The sequence below is a fragment of the Cavia porcellus genome, unplaced genomic scaffold, assembly GCF_034190915.1.
Source record: "Cavia porcellus strain 051 isolate PalLab524CR breed Dunkin Hartley unplaced genomic scaffold, mCavPor4.1 scaffold_19, whole genome shotgun sequence".
Classification (NCBI taxonomy): domain Eukaryota; kingdom Metazoa; phylum Chordata; class Mammalia; order Rodentia; family Caviidae; genus Cavia; species Cavia porcellus.
In genome coordinates this window covers 31624705-31644303 of record NW_026947502.1, presented here as the reverse complement: position 1 = coordinate 31644303, position 19599 = coordinate 31624705, and the positions used below count along the sequence as shown (strand labels likewise).

The 19599-nt window shown below is 39.8% G+C and overlaps 1 protein-coding gene across 4 annotated transcripts; it reads right to left on the bottom strand.

Moving 5' to 3' along the window:
* Window positions 1-6799: 6799 nt before the first annotated feature.
* Window positions 6800-17280, bottom strand: CUNH5orf24 (chromosome unknown C5orf24 homolog). Of its 4 annotated transcripts, XM_013156188.3 has the most exons (3): window positions 17000-17280; window positions 10843-11272; window positions 6800-9099 (listed from the first exon to the last, which is right to left on the bottom strand). In XM_013156188.3, exons 2-3 carry the CDS (start codon window positions 11267-11269, stop codon window positions 9059-9061), a joined length of 468 nt encoding a protein of 155 aa, XP_013011642.1. In that variant the 5' UTR covers window positions 11270-11272; window positions 17000-17280; the 3' UTR covers window positions 6800-9058. The 4 variants fall into 4 exon arrangements, with proteins under 4 accessions (XP_013011642.1, XP_005005246.1, XP_063086977.1 ...); XM_005005189.4 differs by having other exon boundaries at window positions 6800-11272; window positions 17000-17279; XM_063230907.1 differs by lacking the exon at window positions 17000-17280 and adding an exon at window positions 16564-16922 and having other exon boundaries at window positions 6800-11272.
* Between the last annotated feature and the right edge of the window lie 2319 nt (window positions 17281-19599).

The following is a 19599-nucleotide window of genomic DNA, read 5'->3' as shown; positions in this document are numbered from 1 at the left end:
TACACTGCCCTGGAAGGAGATGGGTGTCCTGTGTAAAATATAAGGGAGGAGAAGAGGCTTATTCTCCCTTCTGCTCTGGCTGCTACCTCAAAGTGTTGCCTGTGCTGTGCCACCCTGCCTTGGAGCCAGCTGATTATGGACTGAAACCTCCACAGTGACCTTATTTAGGTGACCTTATCTTTCCTTCCTTCATTTTGTTTTCTTTTTGAGGAAGTCTTATTTCTCAGGTATGTCCCACTGTGCTGATTGATGCTTTTCATTAAGTCATCATAGTTTTGTGTTGCAGTACTGAGGATTGAACCCAGAACCTTCACACCAAGCTATATCCCACTCTTTTTTTATTTTTTGAGACAGAGTCTTACTATGTTGCTAAATACACAGGCTTAGCTTGAACTTGCAATGCTTTTGTGAGCATTTCATCACCAGAGTATCTATCTGTCATGTTTCTAGATATCCATCACAGATATCTTGCTAAACAGGTGGGGACTGTAACACCATTCTTTTTTTTTTTTTATTGTGGGGTTTGGAGGTTTGCCGAGGATTGAACCCAGGGCCCAGAACTGCTAATTATGTAATCTGCACTAAGCACCTAATGCCCAGTATGTTTTGTTTTGTTTTGTTTGAGACAGGATGTCTGTATTGTTTAGGATGGCTCTGAACTCACAGCAGTTCTCCTGTGTGTCTCCTCAGTGCTTGGATTATAGGCATGCACCACCCACCTGGTCCAAAGCCAGCTTCTATAAGAACATTCAGTAGCAGAGGTGAAGTGACCTACACAATGCCTGTAGTAGTGATTGGCAAATCTGGAATACACTGTAACGTGGTCTTTTGCCTTAAAGGGAATTTGTCACTGCTTCACCCTTAATGCCAGCTATAGTCTTTCTTGGGAGGGAAAAAGGGAAAACACAACTCTACTGGGAAGGCTGGGGCAGTCGATGGTCGAGCTTGTGGCTGCCATACTTGAGACCCTGTGTGTGATCCTCTGAATCACAAAACAACCTTGGGCTAGGTGTGATGGTGCATCTGTACTAAATTAATGATTCTACATTGTAAAATTACCAAATACCAGCTGGTATCTTCTAAAGGCTATTATGATTCTCACACAAAATGGTAACTGTTGGGATTTTTAAAAAATTCATTAATATTCAAGGTACAGGGGCTGGGGATATAGCTCAGCAGCATAAGCACCTGCCTTGCAAGCAGGTGGTCATGAGTTCGATGCCCGGTACTGATAAAAATGAAAAAGACAAAAAAAAAAAAAAAAAAATTCAAGGTACAAATTCTAATAAAAGGGAAACTTCTCTTAAACATACAAAACTTCTCTTAAACATACAAAATCTTTGTTTTTGACTTTTTAAAAAATTTCAGTCAACAGTCATTTCTTTTAAAGTGTTTTATGAATGCACAGGAGAGTCTGTTAATTTAATTTTATTTATTTATTTTGGTACTGAAGATTGAACTCATGACCTTGTGCTTGCCAGGCAAGCACTTATACGACTGTGCTAAATCCAGCCTGTTTTTGATTTTTGAAACAGTGCCTTGCCATGTAGTTCATGCTTGCTTTGACCTTACTGTATAGTTCACACTGGCTTCACCTTTAAGTACTAGAATGACAGGTATGAAGCCACCACACCAGGCTTCAAACTGCAAAGCTTAAATTGGCTGACTTTTTAAAGGAAAAAACACTGATGTGCTCTTCATGTTTGCTAGAGAATGCAAATTTTGGCAAGCACAATTGTAAGCTGGGCTTGGTGCTGCATGCCTGTAATCCCAGGAATCAGAAGGCTTCATGAGGCAGGAGGATTGCTGTGAGTTCAAGGTCAGCCTGGCTACATGAGTTCAAAACCAGCCTGAACTGTACAGTGATATCTTATCTCAAAAAAAAAAAATTGTGAAACTAAAAAGTGCAGTAGAAGATATTTCATGAACAATCAGTTAACTCTAAGAACCACAGCAAATGGTTTAGTACTATGAAGATATAGCTCTTTTCCTAGAATAGGAGCAACACACCTAATAGCATATGTTCATGTAAAGTGCACAGGCTTCAACTAGAGCAAAAATACACATAAGTTCAGTGAAAAGTGCAATTTGAAGAATATTATACAAAAAAAAAAAAAAAAGCCTTTGGTGTTTGTTTTTTAAGGTTATTACACCAGGCTGCAATATGTAGTAAGTCAAGTCAAGCCTGACTAGTGCATGTAATCCTTCTACATGAAGGGTCAGTAAACATTTTTTGTACAGGAAAAAGTCAAATAGTAAATATTTTAGGTTTTATGTCTTATGTCACCCCTATTCAAATCTGCCACCATTGTAACGTAAAAGCAGTCAATCTTTAAACAAGCATCTATGTTCCAGTGAAACTATTTACAAAAGGCAGTGGGCCTAGGTGATCTGTAGGCTTCAGATAAAATTGAGATTAAGGGTTTATATGTTTTAAATATCTCAACCTATAAAATATAAACTTGTATTTTATTTTAGGGTTTTTTAGGGAATGGTTTCTGAGACAGGGCCTCACTATGTAGTTCAGACTGGCCTTAAACTCAACAGTGATTCTCCTGCCTCAGCCTCCCAAATGCTGAATTCACAGGCATGTGCCACCACACGGGTTGTTTTGACTTTTTTCCCCTGAGGACAGGGTCTGTCTTTGTAATTCAGGATGCTCTCAAACTCAGCAATCCTCCTACCTCAGCCTCCTGAGTGCAGAGATTGTGGTTACTGCCACTCCATACCCAACTTGTTTTGATTTTTTGAGACTGGGTATTGCTTTGCAGTTCAGCCTCACCTCGACTCACTATGTAGCCAAAATAGACCTCAAACTCACATCCTGTCTTAGCTTCACAAGTGCTGGGATTATAGGTGTGTGTCACAATGTCTCACAGTGTTAAGTATTTTGTATTTTAACAGTAAATTTATTGAGAGACTATGAGGTTAATATAAATTATCTTTTTTGAGACAGATCTCACTATGTAGTGCAGGCTAGTCTTGAACTACCCCTGATCCTCCTGCCTCAGCCTCCTAAGTGCCGGGATTATAGGTGTGTACCTCGTTTTGGCCTCTACAATTATAAGAGGTGCTCAAAGTGGTGGCCTTCAGGTTCCTGACATTTATTAATACGGTGAACTGTGTTTTCAGTTTTCTGTGATATGTGACATCCTTTAGGGTCTCTCTAATGAGGGTAACACATCTGTTGAAAAAATGTCCAACTATTTTTCTTTGCCTGAATTGTTATATATATATTTTTGATGTACATGACCTTTTTAATAAGATGCCTTTCCTTTGTGCACCCAGTGTGGGCAGAGAAAACCAGATCTGCCTCCACCTGCTGCCACCAGAAGGCCCTTTCTTCGGTGTGCCCAGCAGAGAGCGAGCCAGGAGATCTGCCTCTGCCCGCCAGGCCTGCCATCAGGTCCTTTCTTCTGCATGCCCAGCGTGGGCAGAGAGCCAGAAGATCCAGCTCTGCCTGTGAGGCACCATCACCAAAGGCCGTTTCCTCCACACGTGCCCGGCACGGGCCAAAGGAAACAGACAGATCCCCCTCTGCCCGCTGTGTGCTGCCACCAAAAGGCCACGTTCTACAGGCGGCCAGCATGGGCAGACAGAACCAGATCTACCTTCAAGTTCTGGGAGCTCTGGAAGGCTCCTTCTTGCAGGCAGCCAGCAGGAGCAGGACACATAGCCAGGTAAGCCCTGTGCATCCGTAGGTACAATTTGAGGCTCTTGGTTCCTTCGGACAGCCATCATCCACTAGCAGAATCAGACAAACACACCCATGGGTGTCCCAGTGTAGACACAGAGGCTGAGAGAAGCAGCCCCACCCACCTACATGCACCTATGATCATCAGCAAAGCCACGGTGTAGCTGCATAGCTCTGAAGCCCGCTCCACATCCTGCTACCTCCCTGTAAATCTGGAATTAGAGGAACCCAAGTGCCTGTCCCATCCCCCTACACTGCTTAGGGGCAGCCAACATAGGAAGAGCCTGGGACCCCACAACCAGCTTGCTGGAAGGAACCCAGGAGAATGTCAAGACAAAGGAGCAAAAGGCAACTCAAGGCCGCTAGCCCACACACAGTAAGTCTGGAAGATAACGGTCAGGGAAGAAAACGGAAGTCACACACCTGAAATCTCTGAGAGCATAGCAACTGAAGTAGGGAAACAACTTCATGAGATTGTAAAAGCAGTCAAATCAGAAATAATGTCTCAGGAAAAAGAAGAAATCACAAACATAATGAAAGAATAGTTCAGCAGGTCTAAAGAAGACATAGCAGAATCAGACAAACACACCCATGGGTGTCCCAGTGTAGACATAGAGGCTGAGAGAAGCAGCCCCACCCACCTACATGCACCTATGATCATCAGCAAAGCCACAGTGTAGCTGCATAACTCTGAAGCCCGCTCCACATCCTGCTACCGCCCTGTAAATCTGGAATTAGAGGAACCCAAGTGCCTGTCCCATCCCATAAAGGGGAGCATAGGAAAATGATGGAAACCTTGAATGAGTGTAGAAAGGTATTACAATGCATGATACAGGTTCAAAGAGAAATGCAGGAAATTAAAAGTTCAATTGAAAGCTGGCAAAACCGCTTGAAAGAGACTGAAGATAGACTTTCAAACTTGAAGACAGGATTGCAGCTAGTGATCATGAAAGGAAAGATCTCTTAAATATAACATGGAGGAAATAATGGCAGCAAGATGATGCAAAGAAGCATAATTTAAGAGTGATAGGGATCACTGAAGAAGCAGGAGTCAACACAAATGAAATTAAATGATATTCACAGAAGTAACAGCAGAAAACTTCCCAAACATGGGAAATGGATCTGGCATGCAGATACGTGAGGCATACAGGACTCCAACTAGCCATAACCAAAGTAAATCTACACCCAGACATATAATGATCAAGATCCCAGAAATTCAGCACAAGACTAGAATATTAAAACCTGTTAGAGAAAAGACACAGATCACCTATAAAGGAAAATCAATCAGAATCACACAGCAGACTTGTCAACACAAACCATCAAGTCAAGAAGAGTTTGGAGGGAAGTGTTTCAAACCCTAAAAGAAAACAACTTCCAATCCAGATCAATCTACCAGAAAAACTGTCTTTCAAAATTGATGGAAAAATAAGATACTTCCATGATAAAAACTGAAGGAACTCATGACCACCAGACCAACCCTACAGAGTGCTAAAGGATACTCTAGAGACAGATAAAGATGACCATGATGGGGCTGGGGATTTAGCTCAGCGGCATGTGCCTACCTTGCAAGCAGGCAGTTGTGAGTTCGATCCCCGATACTGGTAAAAACAAAAAAGACGAGAAAAAAAAAAAAAAGATGACCATGGTTCCAGGAACTGCTGTTCCACCAAACAAGAGAGGCAATTGAATGAAGGGGAATAGCAGCAGGACAGCAGGGCAGAGACAAACCAATGTATGCTGGTTGTAACCATTAATGTAGATGGCCTCAGGTCAGCAATAAAAAGAAACACAGAGTGGATCAAGAAACAAGATCCATCAATATACTGTATACATGAAACATTTAACTGGAAAGGAAATTCACAGACTGAAAATCAAAGGAGAAAACAATTGTTCCATGTGACCAAAAAAAAAAAAAAAAGCAAGAATAACTGTAGAATGGATAAGAATGGTATGCGTATTTTCATGCAATGGGAAGCTACTTAGCTATAAAATGGAATAATCTCAAGGCTCCTGTAGGTAAATGGATGCATCTGAGATCATGCTGATGACCAAAACAGAACTCATATGGGGGTGAACCCTAGCATAAGAAACAGGAGTTAATGGGACCAAAGGGGAGGAAACACTTGGAACGGAAAGGTGGAAACTGTCAATTTCTTATTGTCTTGCATTGTTTGAATTCTTGCATTGTTTACACAATTTTGTTAGATTTGGCTTTGTCCTGTCTTGTTAGGTTTTATGCTATCAGATGGTAGATATAATGGGATATATTATGGTAACCATGGTTTCCTATTATATTGCTTTTAAGTCTTATAATGCTTTCATTCATTGGTTTGATTATGTGTAATGCTATTAACAGCTATTTTGAAGAAAACAAGACATTATGGCAACCATTGCTGATTTACAATCATCTTGAAGTCCTACCATGCTTTTGTTCTTCTGTTTTGACTGGTTCTATCCTGTTGTGTTTTATTATGTGTGATGGTATAAACAAGACATATGAGATATTATAGTAGCCACTGTTCATTTCCTGTTACTTGGTGTTTTTTTTTTTTTAATCGGTACCAGGGATCGAACTCACGACCGCCTGCTTGCAAGGCAGGTGCTATTATTTGGTTTTGAAGGCCTGTAATGCTTTCATTCTTTTGAAATTCATTATTTTGTTATGTTTGATATTGTGTGTGAAGGAATGTTCAACTATTTCAAAGAAAAGAGACATTATGGTAGCTACTGTTCATATCCGGTTGTCTTGCTGTAAAGTGCTGTGTTGCTTGCATTGTTCTGTTCTCTTTTGTTTTATTCTCTTTAAAATTAAATAAAATTAAAAAAAAAAAGAAGAGTAGGGTTTTTTTTTTTTTTTTGGTATGGTACCAGGAATCAAATTCAGGACACCTTGTATTTACCAGGCAGGTGTTTATGCCACTGAGCTACATCCCCAGGAGCAGATTTTAGAATACAAAATTCCAAAAAAAAAAAAAAAAACACAATCTATAATTATGAAATAGGTTTCATTTTCCTGCTTGAAAAGTACTATGCTAAAAAATAAAGTAGAATCAATACAAGATTCAGAATAAATGAACATATCTTTAAAAAAAAGTAGAAAAACAGTTTGTTTTAAAGTAATGACTTTATTAATAAATATACATCCATATGATGATGTAAATACAAATCATGAACACTACTCCATTCCCATACACATAATTGCACATGAGTAGCTCAAGTTCATGGACATAAAAACATACACAGTATCTATTCAGACTTTTTACAGCAGAGGACAGCGTGCTTATCGTCAGTAATTGGTAATTATTTTCCCCATAATCATCTGTGGAAAAAGAAACTGAAAACTTGAAGAATCAAAGAATCTGATTCCTTTAAATAACACTTGATTTACTAGAGTATTTAATTTTCAAAAATTAAATACATTATATGTGAGAGCACAAATGTGACTACTTAGGATGGGGGAAAAGCAATGGAAAGATTTAGATACATCCTAGAGTTTAAGAGCAAACAGATATGCTACAATACAAGAAAAACAGAATGGCATCAAAATTTTTATGTTCAAGGGTATAAAATGTTTTAATGACTGTTGTAGATTCTTATATTTTACTATAAAGGAATCGTAAGATTTCACTGCATACAGAGACAATGATTAATAGAGTAAAAGTTATAGTAACCCCTGAACTTTTTTTAAAGCATCTTAGAATATAAAGAAGTTTATTTATTTATTTTAGCTCATACACAGTAGTTATTCTTATACTGGAATCAACTTTAACTTAAAGAAATGGATCTAGATTTTTTTTTTCCTCCTTAACACAAAGAAACTTTTTATTTCATGAAAATATATATGTAAATTCACACAAACATTAGTTTGGAATGAATACCACCTTGACAAGGTTTCTTCCAAAACTAAATAAAAAAGTAGAATTTTTAGTCTAATTAAAACATGGATTTAAAAAATGTCCTCAAATATTAAAAATTAATACAGATACTAATTTTCTTGTAATACATTGTGCCAGTATATTTTTAATACCCAGTGCAAAACTCCAAAGATAGTATCAAAATCACCCCTACCAAAGATTAGTTATGCAAGGTTATATCTGTCAAAAAAATGAAAATTTCCTCTGTATTACCCTACTTGTTAATATGGTAACAATAAATAAGGCATGTTAAAATACTTCTTAAAGAAAAAGTAAAACAAACTTACTTGAATAGCAGATCATTTTCTGACCCAACAGTTTTATATAGAATAGTGAAACCTATTTTGTGAAGAACAGAATTACGTAGTATAAAATTAGCAATTTACCTTTTAAGGAACAATCATACAGTGCAGGGAAAAGGCCAGTTTTCCCCAACTGAGTATAGGCAACCGTTCAACATGCTATTTCAGTGTTTATAATGACAAGAGACAGTGTTACAAAAGATGCACAATAGTCTTCAGATTATATAGAATTAAAAATATTTTGCATTTTAAGACTTCATTCATTTTACCACTCATGTCTTTCTCTTCAGTGTGGCACCAGTAAACTGTTCACTTGGAGTAAAGGTAAGTGGAATCAAGAGATGTTCACCAGTGTGTAGCTCTAATAATCCAAGTGCTCATGAACAGCAAATTCAGCTTTCTAAATGATGTTACTAATCCACAATTGTATCCGTATGTCCCCAGGCCCCCTGGGACATAGCTCTGATAATAAACACTGTGATGGACATATCTCCTTTAGTTCATTATTTCATAAACATGTATACAAAATTTATTGTACAATAATACACCTGCTTTATTTTCTGACACACAGCACAGCACCACTGAGTAGATGTGCTGGAGGGTCGGAGGAAAGGGGAAGGGAATGAATGTAGCAAAGGGCAGGGGAAAAACAGGAAGGCTATGTTTAACAAAATCACCAATGAAAGGGTAATGTCAAATGAACTTAAACATGTAACCAATTCTTGACAATGGTAAGTATTCTATGGTAGAAGAATTAACTGAACTGTCTCTAGGAATTAGAAAGGCCTTCTAAGCAGCCAACTGCTGAACATCATCTTGAGAAATGGCTAAATGACAGATACAGAAGAAATAGGGATGGACGAACACATGAATAAGGATGCAAGCATTTGTGTGTGTCAGAAGTTATACTGTTCTGAGGAAATTACTAAATTTGTTATATAGTCTAAGCTTCTGCAAGAAGAAACTCTTGTAGCATTTTAGCTGCCAGAATGTTACAGACTGATTGCGTAGTTAGCCAACATTGTTCACTATGGTTTGTGCAAAGCTAATGTTGAGGTCACTGTCTTAGATGCCAGTGCACACACAGTCCCCACATAAAATGCAACACCTCTTACTGTAAAGAGCAGTACAAAGTCCAGCTCATTGTGTCAGGCATCACTGGAACACCTGAAGGCTTGCTGCTTTTTTCCTGATAAAAAAGGTATGAAACATGACAACCATTTGCAGAGTTTGTATTAACTGAGAGCAAGCCCAACCAATGCAATATGTGCCCTTTTAAAATTTTAATTATTTTAAAAGTTTGGGTCTTAAAAAATTACATTTTAATCTCAAAGGCATTTCATGTCACATGTACAAACACTGTAACTTAAAGGTCAGTGGAATTTTCCGTATCTGAAGTTTATAATATTTTTTAGAACTCAGAATAAAACATTAATAAGGAATATTACTTTCAGAAAGAAAGGGAGTTTCTGTCCCTAATAAATGTATTTCCCCAATATTCATTATTCTCTTTGTTTTTTTTTTCTTTTTTTTGGTCTTTATCCTTTTTATCGGTACCGGGGATCGAACTCACGACTGCCTGCTTGCAAGGCTGGCGCTTATGCCGCTAAGCTAAATCCCCAGCCCCTCATTATTCTATTTTCTATATTGCTTCTAAAGCAAGTATTATTGTGGAGGGGAGTTATTTTGGATGAAGTGGTCCCTTAGAGCCACAAGAAGGTTTTTAATCAGACTAACCAAAAACTTTTTACATGTTACATGCATAGATGGCTTCCTACATTAGTTTTGGGTTCTAAGAGTTAGGAAATTGCATTTTGTTTATACCAGTTTTACAGTCTACCACTCAATGTGTGTCCTTTGGTAGATATAAACCTGAAATTAAGCATTAATGCAATGGGACAATTTCTCAGAAATATTAAAAAACACTCCAAATAAATGAGTAACATTAACAGATTTTTTAACAATACTTAAAACTAAGTATAAAATTAGTGACTGTAGCTACATGCAGACCTTAAGAATGTCTTTTTCTATTATATTAAATATGCTATTCTCAGAATGCATTGTATTTTACTAAAAATGCAATGTGTAGTTTTTATAAGATAGTTTAAATTTTTGTAAATATGAACTGTTTGTAGTGTTTGGTACATATGCTCATAGGTAACTTAAATATAAAAGCAATCACTGCTGAAAGGAAAATCCTAAGGAATTCTTTTAAGAATAATGGTTAAATCAATTAATGCCACGTAGATCAATAAATAAGCTGCTTAAACTCACAACACTACAAGTAAGTTTTAACATTTGCAGTCTCTATAAATTCTAAAGCATACAAACAGCCATGTCCTGTTTCATGAACATAAATGCTGTGAAAACTCACATAGCCATTACCTCAAGTAATCTTGAATTGCGAGTTTGTTTTTTTGCTCCATCCCTTAGATATTATAGGCTTACCTCACAAACTAATATGTATAATGGTTTCAGTTATTTAGCACATAAAGCATCTATTAAGAATGACCCAAAAGTAGTAATAAAACATAAGATATAATCATAAGGAAAAGCAACTGTTTTAGTTAGGTATTATGTGTGAACCTATGTACAAATACAATGGCCCTGCTCATACCCCGAGTGCATCTGAAAGCATATGGCAGCTCCTGAGCAAAAGCAGGGGGGAAAACTCAAACAGAAAAACGAATTTGGAAAGCCTAGGCTATATAATTATGTCTGTCAAAAACAAACCAAGAGCTTTGGGATTACTCAAAATCTCTCTCTAAACCCAGCCTACTCTCCGGCCTCCCTCACTCATTGGGTGGCTTCACTTCACTGCTGCTTTCCTCCACTCCATGAACTGCTCTGCCATGCATCATGGGGTAAGGAAAAGCAGCAGTGCCGCAGCCGTAACCAAGATCAGCAAGGCGGGATAGAGCTTTAATGCTACCTGGAGGTCTCCCTGGGCTGACTTTGTATCCCGCAGCTTTAGTTGTACCCAAAGGTCTGCCTGGACTTGTCTTAAATCCAGCTGCTTTGGTAGTTCCCAGAGGTCTGCCTGTGCTGGTCCGGTATCCTGCTGACTTGGTGGTTCCTGAGGGTCGGCCACGCTTACCAGATCGGTTGAGATTTTTCTTTTTCTTTAGTTCATCTTTTATCTCTATGCTTCTGCCACTTGTAGTCTGCAAGTGTGTTTCATTTAACGGATCTTGCCTCTGACAAACCATTGGTTTGTGGCTGACTGTGTGGCTGTATTTACTCTGCTGAGAGGAATATATGTCAAACTGATCAGCAGCTCTCATGGCATCTTCACTGAGGCAGGAAGGCTTGCCAGGGCCACAGAATGCTGGATTACTGCTGGCAACAGGATGCATCATTTTCTACCAAAAAGAAAACACAAATATGCATAAATATGCATACACAAATAAGTATCTATCTGTATGACAGCACCCAGTGGGAAAACTATCTTCCAACAACTATTTAGACTGCCTAAAATTAGACAGGGTGCTGGCTCACTTAAAAACACAGATCAGCCTATTCAACTGACTTTTAGGATCCTTATTTTTCTCAATTTAATCATGGGTAGCAACAAATATCAAGCTAACTTAATTATAATACTAATTGGGTTGGCCATAATATTCTACTACAAGTAGAAAACAAATGTTATATTGTGTAGGCTTTTTTTTTTTTTTTTTTTTGTACTAGGAATTGAACTCACAACCTTGTGCTTGCCAGGCAGGTGCTGTGCCTCTGAACTATATCCCCAGCCGTTGTGTAGGCTTTTCAATTGCAATTTCTGTATTTTTTTTTAGACAGGATCTTGCTATATAATTCATGCTGGCCTTGAATTTACTGTGTAGCCCAGGCTGTCTTCCAACTCACAGCAATCCCCCCGCCTCAAGTCTCCAAGGGATGGCAGCCTAAGTAGCCTGACTACAGGCACTTTACATGTTATCTGATTTAATCTTCAGCACCTGCTTATAAGACCCTAGTATTACTAGCCATGCAATTTGAGATTATTAAACTCCAAAAGGATAATAGTAAAGATAAAAACTTTTAATATTTTTTCAGTTTGCCACTATTAGAATGCCTCTTTGGTCTTTTAGTGTATTTTTCATATGTATACTTCTAATCTGACCAGAGTTTCCACATACTCCACCATTATTATAATTTATTATTTAAACAGAACTGAGTATATGTTTCACTTTACAAAAGATACAGTGTGACAAAGAACTAACTCAATCTCTTAGCCCAAGTACTGACTCCCTTCAAATTTCCTATGTCATTAGTAAGGGTGAAAAAGGTTAACATTAGCTAAAATGAAAGAATTATGTGCAAACAGTTAAGATTTATACTACAAAACTATGAGTAACAATAATGAAACACTTCCTAGTGTAGAGGTGAAACGCTGAAGGTACAACACAGCTTTCTGTTGATCACAAATATGGTGTGGTGGTTCTTCTATTACAGGAGCCTGGATGAACCAAAGTCCAAAGTCTGTTTTGTCTATGACAACATGCTTGTGATTTTTTTTTCTCTATTTAAAGAAAATATTAAGGGACTAGAGATACAGCTCAAGGAATACAGTGCTTGCTTGCCTAGCATACAAGAAGCCCTGACTTTGATTTCCATCACCACACACACACACACAAAAGAATGAATATATTCAAGCCACTCCACAGCACACCTATCCTAAACAATTATACTGTTCAGATGTACAACAAATGTATTTCACAGAAACTATATTATAGCACAGCAAAGTAACAAAGAAAGATTTGGTTCCAATTCAGATTTATAAAAGTCACAAAATATAAATTAAGGTCCAGTCTCACATCATTAGATGTTTGTCTGTACTATTCATACACATAAAACTGCATCAAAACCTCAGCTATGAAAATAGTTACTCCCAAATGTCATAAACAGGTGACTAATGTGAACCAAAAACAGTGTAAATTTATTTCAGTTCATAAAAACAGAAGAAAAGGAGAATCAAGTCACAGAAAATAAACTGTTAAACATTTATGTCTTTCTGAGACAGAGTCTCACTAAGCAGTTCAGGCTGACCTTGAGCTCACAGGCTGTCTTGAACTCACAGCAATTCTCCTGTCAGTACCCCCTCCCACCCTAATTGTTGGGATTATAGGTGTGTGCCACCACATTCCACTTGTTTTATTTCTAACTATTTACTGAGAATCAATAGATTCAGAGCTCTTGGCCAGCCAACTTAAATTCTTAACTATTTAAAAAAAATATCTACAGTGAGAAGCTACTTGCTTATGGAAGAGCCTTACATACATGAGGATATAAAATAAGACAGGATTGATATTAAATGGAAAAATTTTCTTTCACTTTCTAAAGATACTAGGACGACTAGGTTTGTTGTCTTTAGTTTTTGACAGAACTAGAGATTGAACCCAAGGCCTTTATACTAAGCTACATCCTCATATTTCCAGTTCTCTTTTATTTTGAGATAGTCACCCAGGCTGAGTTCAATCTTGTAATCCTTTCACCTGGCTGCCTAAGTAGTTGGGACTACAGGCATTTTGCATGATACCTGATTTAACCTTCAGTACCTGTTTATGAGAACCTAATATTATTAGTTCTGTTTTATAGAAACAGGCAGACTTTATGCAACATGCCACGAACACATTAGGAAACAGTAATGACAAACAAGCAGCATCCTGACTCCTACCCACTAGATGTCATTAAGAATGTCTCTTCTCTCCTTTCCCTAAATGTTTAGTTTAACAACCAAAAATTTCTCCAGATATCCCAAATGTATACCTGGAGGACAAAATCACCCCGTACCATACAACTCTACTCTCCTAAAAAAAAAGCATTAAGACACAATTCAAAAATATTTCTGTTTAGAGCTGGGTGTGGTGGTGTACACCTATAATCCCAGCAGTTGGGATGCTGAGGCATGAGGATTGCCATGGGTTTTAGGACAGTCTAGTCTATATAAGTGAGTTCAAGGCCAGCCTACACTACATAGTGAGAACTTGTCTCAAAAAACAACAACAAAAACCCTCAAAAAATTTCTGTTTAGGTGCTCTGAGTACCTGCCTTCCACTCTAATCGCTAATAAATCCTTTTCATGTCTTTTAAAAAAATCCTTAGATTTTTATGTACTTCTCTACCCTTGACCTCTACAAATACCCACAAAATCTTCCTATGGTAACATATAAAATCAAATAGGAAAAGTCAATTTTGGAACTTGTGATTGGACAAACCACATTCTTCCTTCCTTTAAATTACATATTAATTGAGAAATAAATGAAGAATTAAATAGGAATCAAAATAACTTTACTGGCCAGGAGTTTAGCTCAGCAGCACAAGCGCCTGCCTGGCAGGTGCAAAGGTTGTGAGTTTGATCCCTGGTACCAAAAAAACCTCAAAAGTTTATTGCCAATACAGCTAGAGCAAAACCCACACACAAATATAAAGAGAAACATACATCTTGAAGAAGGCTATGAGGAAAGTAAACCACTTTCAGTATTATTGTTTTTTTTTTGTAAAGAGATAGGGTCTCTCTATGTAGCTCAGGTTGGTCTTGAACAGAAGGTAATCTTTCTGCCTCAGCCTCCCAAGTGCTGGCATTACAGGTGTACACTACCAGGGCCAGCTCAGTATTATTCAGAAAGCACACAGTTGGGTCAACTTTTTAAAAAAAGTAAATACAAATTCTTTCTCCCACTGCCAGGGAAAAAATACTTCTTTCTGCAATCTGTTTCATGCTTTTTCAAGGCTTAGCACTAAACTTCTCCCTGAACCTTACTTCCTTTACTTCATTTTCTCTCAGTATAAAGGAACATTCATGATCTGTCAGCAATTCAAATATACAGACTCAGTTCACATTATGTCAGCCTTTTAGAGGCAAAGTGTTGCCACATACCCTTTACTCAGGCACCAACCCATGCTGAAAAAACATACCATTAAAAAATTAAGACCTGCAATTAAAAAAAAAAAAGCATCCCATCTCCAATTCCTTTAATCTTCTTCAGGAATTTATGCCTTTGATTTATATTATACTAGAGATGTATGTGTGTATGTGTTTGAAATATGAGATAGGATCAAATCTTGTAGTCTAGCCTAACCTTCAAACTTGTTATGAAGCTCAGGCTGGCCTCAAAGTCACCATCCTCCTGTCTCAGCCTTCAGAGTGTTCAAATTACAGGTATGTTGGTACCACCATACCCAGCTATGTTTACTTCTGACATAGTTCACAATTATTGGGCCAATTCCATATACAACACTGTTGTAAGATGACATATGCCTATAATCCCACCACTTGGGATGCTGAGGCAATTGGAATGTGATGAGTTTGAGGCAGCCTCTGCTACAAAGTAAGTTCAAGGCCAACCTGAACTATGCAGTTTGACCCTGTCTCAAAAAAAGAAAACAAAACACCTTTTAAGCACCAGGACACAAAATGGGAGGAGTAAACCTATTTATTCCAGTGGAAGGACCATAAAACACTGACATAAAAAACACTACTAAAGAGTGGATCTTTTAGCTGTTCTTGATTTCCCTCTCCTGCTACTGCCAAGAAATTTACTAGGGCAATGAGTCATGCAAATAGTTAACAAAAAGGACTGGAGGCCTAGGTCAGTGTCCAATGCTTGCCTCAGATTCCTGAGGTTCTGGGTTCAACCTCTAGCACCGTGAAAAAACAACAAAAAAAGTTAACAGAAGGAAATAGCTAAAACCAATCCTTTCCTACTTTCAGACTTCAATCTTATTAAAAGACAGGAATCAGGACCATTACATCCTTGTATGCTTAACCCCATATATATGACTTATATGCAAGATACATTTATTTGCAGTACTTGCATAATATATAAGCATTAACCCTGTACTTCATACAGGCTTACTAAAAGTTCACAGGACACATTTCTTAAGAAAGAATGAAACTGGGCATGGTAGTACTCGCCTGTAATCCGAGCATTAGGAAGGCAGAGGCAAGATTGTGAGACCAGCCTGGGCAACATAGTGAGTTCAAGACTAGCCTGAACTACATATCCAGGCTGTTTTAAAGAGAGAGAGAAAGAGTTGGGCATAGTAGCACTTGCCTGTGCCCCAGCACTTGGGAGGCTGAAGCAGAAAGATTGCTGTGAGACCAGTCTGGGCTACATGATTAGTTCAAGGCCAGTCTGAAGTACAGCGAGCCTTTATCTCAATAAAGAAAAGTTACTGAACAGACTGTTGATCTTAAAGTGGTTCACTGAAAACAAGCAAGTCAACTAAGAGCTTTGATACATTTGGACTGCACCTAAATTTGAATTTCTTAATGCTAATTTGCTCAATCTGACGGTGGCAATCGCTACTTTCTAAACAGAAAACCTTCTCGGAAGATCAAACACCACATAATTCTCCGAGATTTACTACAGGTCATTTAACTTGCAATTATATGTAACTATACAGGCATTGATAGTTCTAAAAGTGCTCTCGACTCAATTTAATGATTGAAGAACCATCTAGGAAAGGCCAGCTGCTACACTGCCTCACCACGGAAAGTTTCTACCAGACAGAACATAAATAACAGCCTCCTTTGTCTTCTACTTCCTAATTGTGTCCCGCGGGGCAGTTCCCCTGGTGCCAGAATCCTTAAGACACAAGACGTTCAAAAATGTATTACCTGTGGTGGGCCCGAAAATGACTGTTAATATACCTCTTAGCAATGACAAGTTTGCCACAGAGCCGAGCCACTCTAAAGAAAGGGCTGCACCTTCCCAACCGCAAAATTCGTAACCCGTTGCCTCCGCTCGGGGTTCCGCAAGCGTCGGAGTCCACAGGTCACTCCGTCTCAAGCCACTCTCAGAGCTCTTACTTAAAGAGCAGAGAGACGGCTGCAGATTTTGACCTCTCAAAGAAAAAAAAAAAAAGGTAAGTCCTCTTCCGCCCCGCTGCAGGGGTAACCTCTCCGCTGACGGCTCCGCACTCAGAAAAGCAGGCTGCGTCCGCACCCTCCGCTCGCAGCGGGCCAGGCCACAGCCCCCAGCGGCGCGAGCGGCACAGCTCCTCCTAGCCGCTGCTCCGCCGCCTCCCCCGCGGACACCGCCGCCCAGTCGCCTCTCCCCCAGCGGCGGCACCGCGCGCCCACCCACCTCGGCCGCTCAGAGCCCGGCCCTCAGCGCGTCCAGGTGCTGCCCATCGGCCGGGAGCCTCACGCTGGAGCCACCGCCTCTCCACGGGGCGGGCCGGAGTCCGGAGTAGAGAGCAGGCAGCAAAAGCGGCAGCGGTGAAGCGGACTGCGGAGCAAAGCCCCGGCAATGGCCACGGTGCTCCGCCGGGCCACGGACCCCGCAGAAAGACGCCGCTAAAGCCCCGTAGCGTGAGAGGCGGCGTGCGCGAGCTCGCGAGAACCGCGCACACGCACACACGCATGCATCGCGAGAGCCCGTCTCCCGCGCCGTCCAGCACGTGAGTTTAAGAGGAAGTTCCGGCAACCAGACTGCGCTTGCGCGACGTAGATGGTGCGTGGCAGCGGTCCGGGCCGGACCGAGCTGCGTCTTTTGGCGTGGGCCGTCTGCTGTGGCTGGCCACCGCAAGGGGAGCGACTATCTTCCTTACGCGGATTCTGTGACGTTGAAACCTCTTCTCACCCTATTTCTCAGAATACGCGATTAATAAGTGAATTCGGGGTTCCAGCCCCGCAGTTTTTCTAAACAGGTTTTTATGACTGTATACAAAAAAGCAGTTTCTCATTGTGCTAGGGCTTCCCACGAGTTAAACCGACTCAGCCTCTACTCTGGCTTATGAGAATACTCAGTACTTAGTCCTGGGACCCTCGGACCTATATTAAGGGCCACCTTACAGTTCTTAAGTGTCTGTATACATATCTCGTTAGTACTGCCGTATTCATTCCACCACTAAGGAAGAGATGGGACAAGCAGTAGGTTACTCATAAAATACCGTTATGTGTTACAGATTTCTGGTATGTCAGTCATATAGAACTCCATTTTGGAAGAGATTAGCTTTCTCACTGCTTACTCCTTCCACCCATGAATTAATTATTTTTTGCACCAGGAATCAAATTCAAGACCTTGAGTTTGCCAGGCAGGTGCTGTGCTGTTGAGCTATATCCTAAGCCCCTCCCATTAAGTTCTAGAAATCAGAAAGGAGAGGGGCCAGAATTAGCAGCTTTGGAGAAGACACTTTGTTAAGCAGTGTGAAGAAGTTGGGGAAGGAGACATCCTTTCCCCATGCCATGAAAGCTGAGCCAGCAGTAGTGAGAGTTGTGTTTCTGGGTGAACACATGAACTAGGAGGGGAATCAAACAAAATACGTAAAATGGAAAAACCTCTTTCAATCTCATAGACTATATTGGTTTGGTTTTGGTACTGAGAACTGACACCAGGGCCTTTGCATTGAGCTACATCATCCAGCACTTTTTAGTTGAGACAAGATCTGGTCTTGCTAAACTACCAGGGTCGACCTGGACCTTGTAATCCTCCTGCCTCAGCCTCCTAGAGGGCTAGCCTTATACACCCCTGTATGCAGCCCATTGTATGGTCTGTTGATTATGCCTATATGCTTAACTCCAAAAAAAACTTTGGACACCAAGGCTCAGGTGCGCTTCCCTCAAGGAAGGTAGGATTTGGGGGCAGAGAGGGAAAACTGAAGGCATAATATAGAATCATCTAAAGAAATGGACAAGTAGGCCCATCTACATGGTAGAGGGGCAAATGTAAAAAATAGAACCTTGACCAGAGAAGTCTGGCCTTTGTCCTTGGCTTTTTGGAGTTTATCTCTAAACCCTTGAGATGTCAGGCTTGACAGTTTTTATTCCCTAGACCCTTGAGTCCTGTCAGTCTACCAATGTGACTGTGTGTCAGTGAGTTACATGGTTTCTCTTCATTTCCCAAGAGCTGAACACTGAGATTAGCCATAGGGGTAGGTGATCATGTCTAATGATGAGCTCCAATAAAAACTCTGGGTAAGAACGCTGGCCTACACTTACCTGGTTGGGAAAGTAGGATTTTCTGGCAGGATAGGGTCATTAGTGCACACTGTTGCCAAAAAAGTAACCCTGACAAACACTCCACAGCTCTGCATTGGGAAGACTCTACCCCTTGAGACCTCTGTTTATTTTAACCTGTATCCTTTCACTGTAGTAAAATTATGTATGTAATAGCTTTCAGTGAATCTTTTTAGTCTTCTAAACTAAACATAAGAATACTCTTAGGCACCCTTAAACTTGTAATTGGTGTCAGAAGTGGAAAATTCATCACTTGTGCACTAACTTCACAGCTAAAAGTTTAGAGAAAGTGACAGAATGTGCAAGAAGCACAGATGGTGGATTTTAAGAGGAAGAGAAGTCCAACATTGTAAAGTTTCCTTACCCTGTTCAATTCCTTAAGGAGATCCTCTAGTTTCAGTTTACTACAAGGACCACAGTGATATTTTAGAAACAGAGGAGTGTTATGCCTGATACATTGTCTTAACTTGAGAAAGTTAGAAGTTTAAGCCACTCAGCAGGGAGCCAGGATCCTTACTTTGTCAACAGTCTCAGCCTGTGCACTTCAGTGGCCTTGCCAGCTGCTTTAGGGAGAAGCTGCATAAGAAACCCCCCATAAGCAACCAGACAAGACACAGGCTGAGATGATAGGTAATCTGAGCAACCATTTAGAGGATCACAATATGCACTATAGTAATGATTGTGGATTTCCTACTGCCCTATCACTGTTTTGTCATTTCACTTTAC

What these genes read in the sequence shown, in the direction of transcription:
- CUNH5orf24 (XM_005005189.4), bottom strand. Translation starts at nt 11,269, where the DNA reads ATGATGCATCCTGTTGCCAGCAGTAATCCAGCATTCTGTGGCCCTGGC.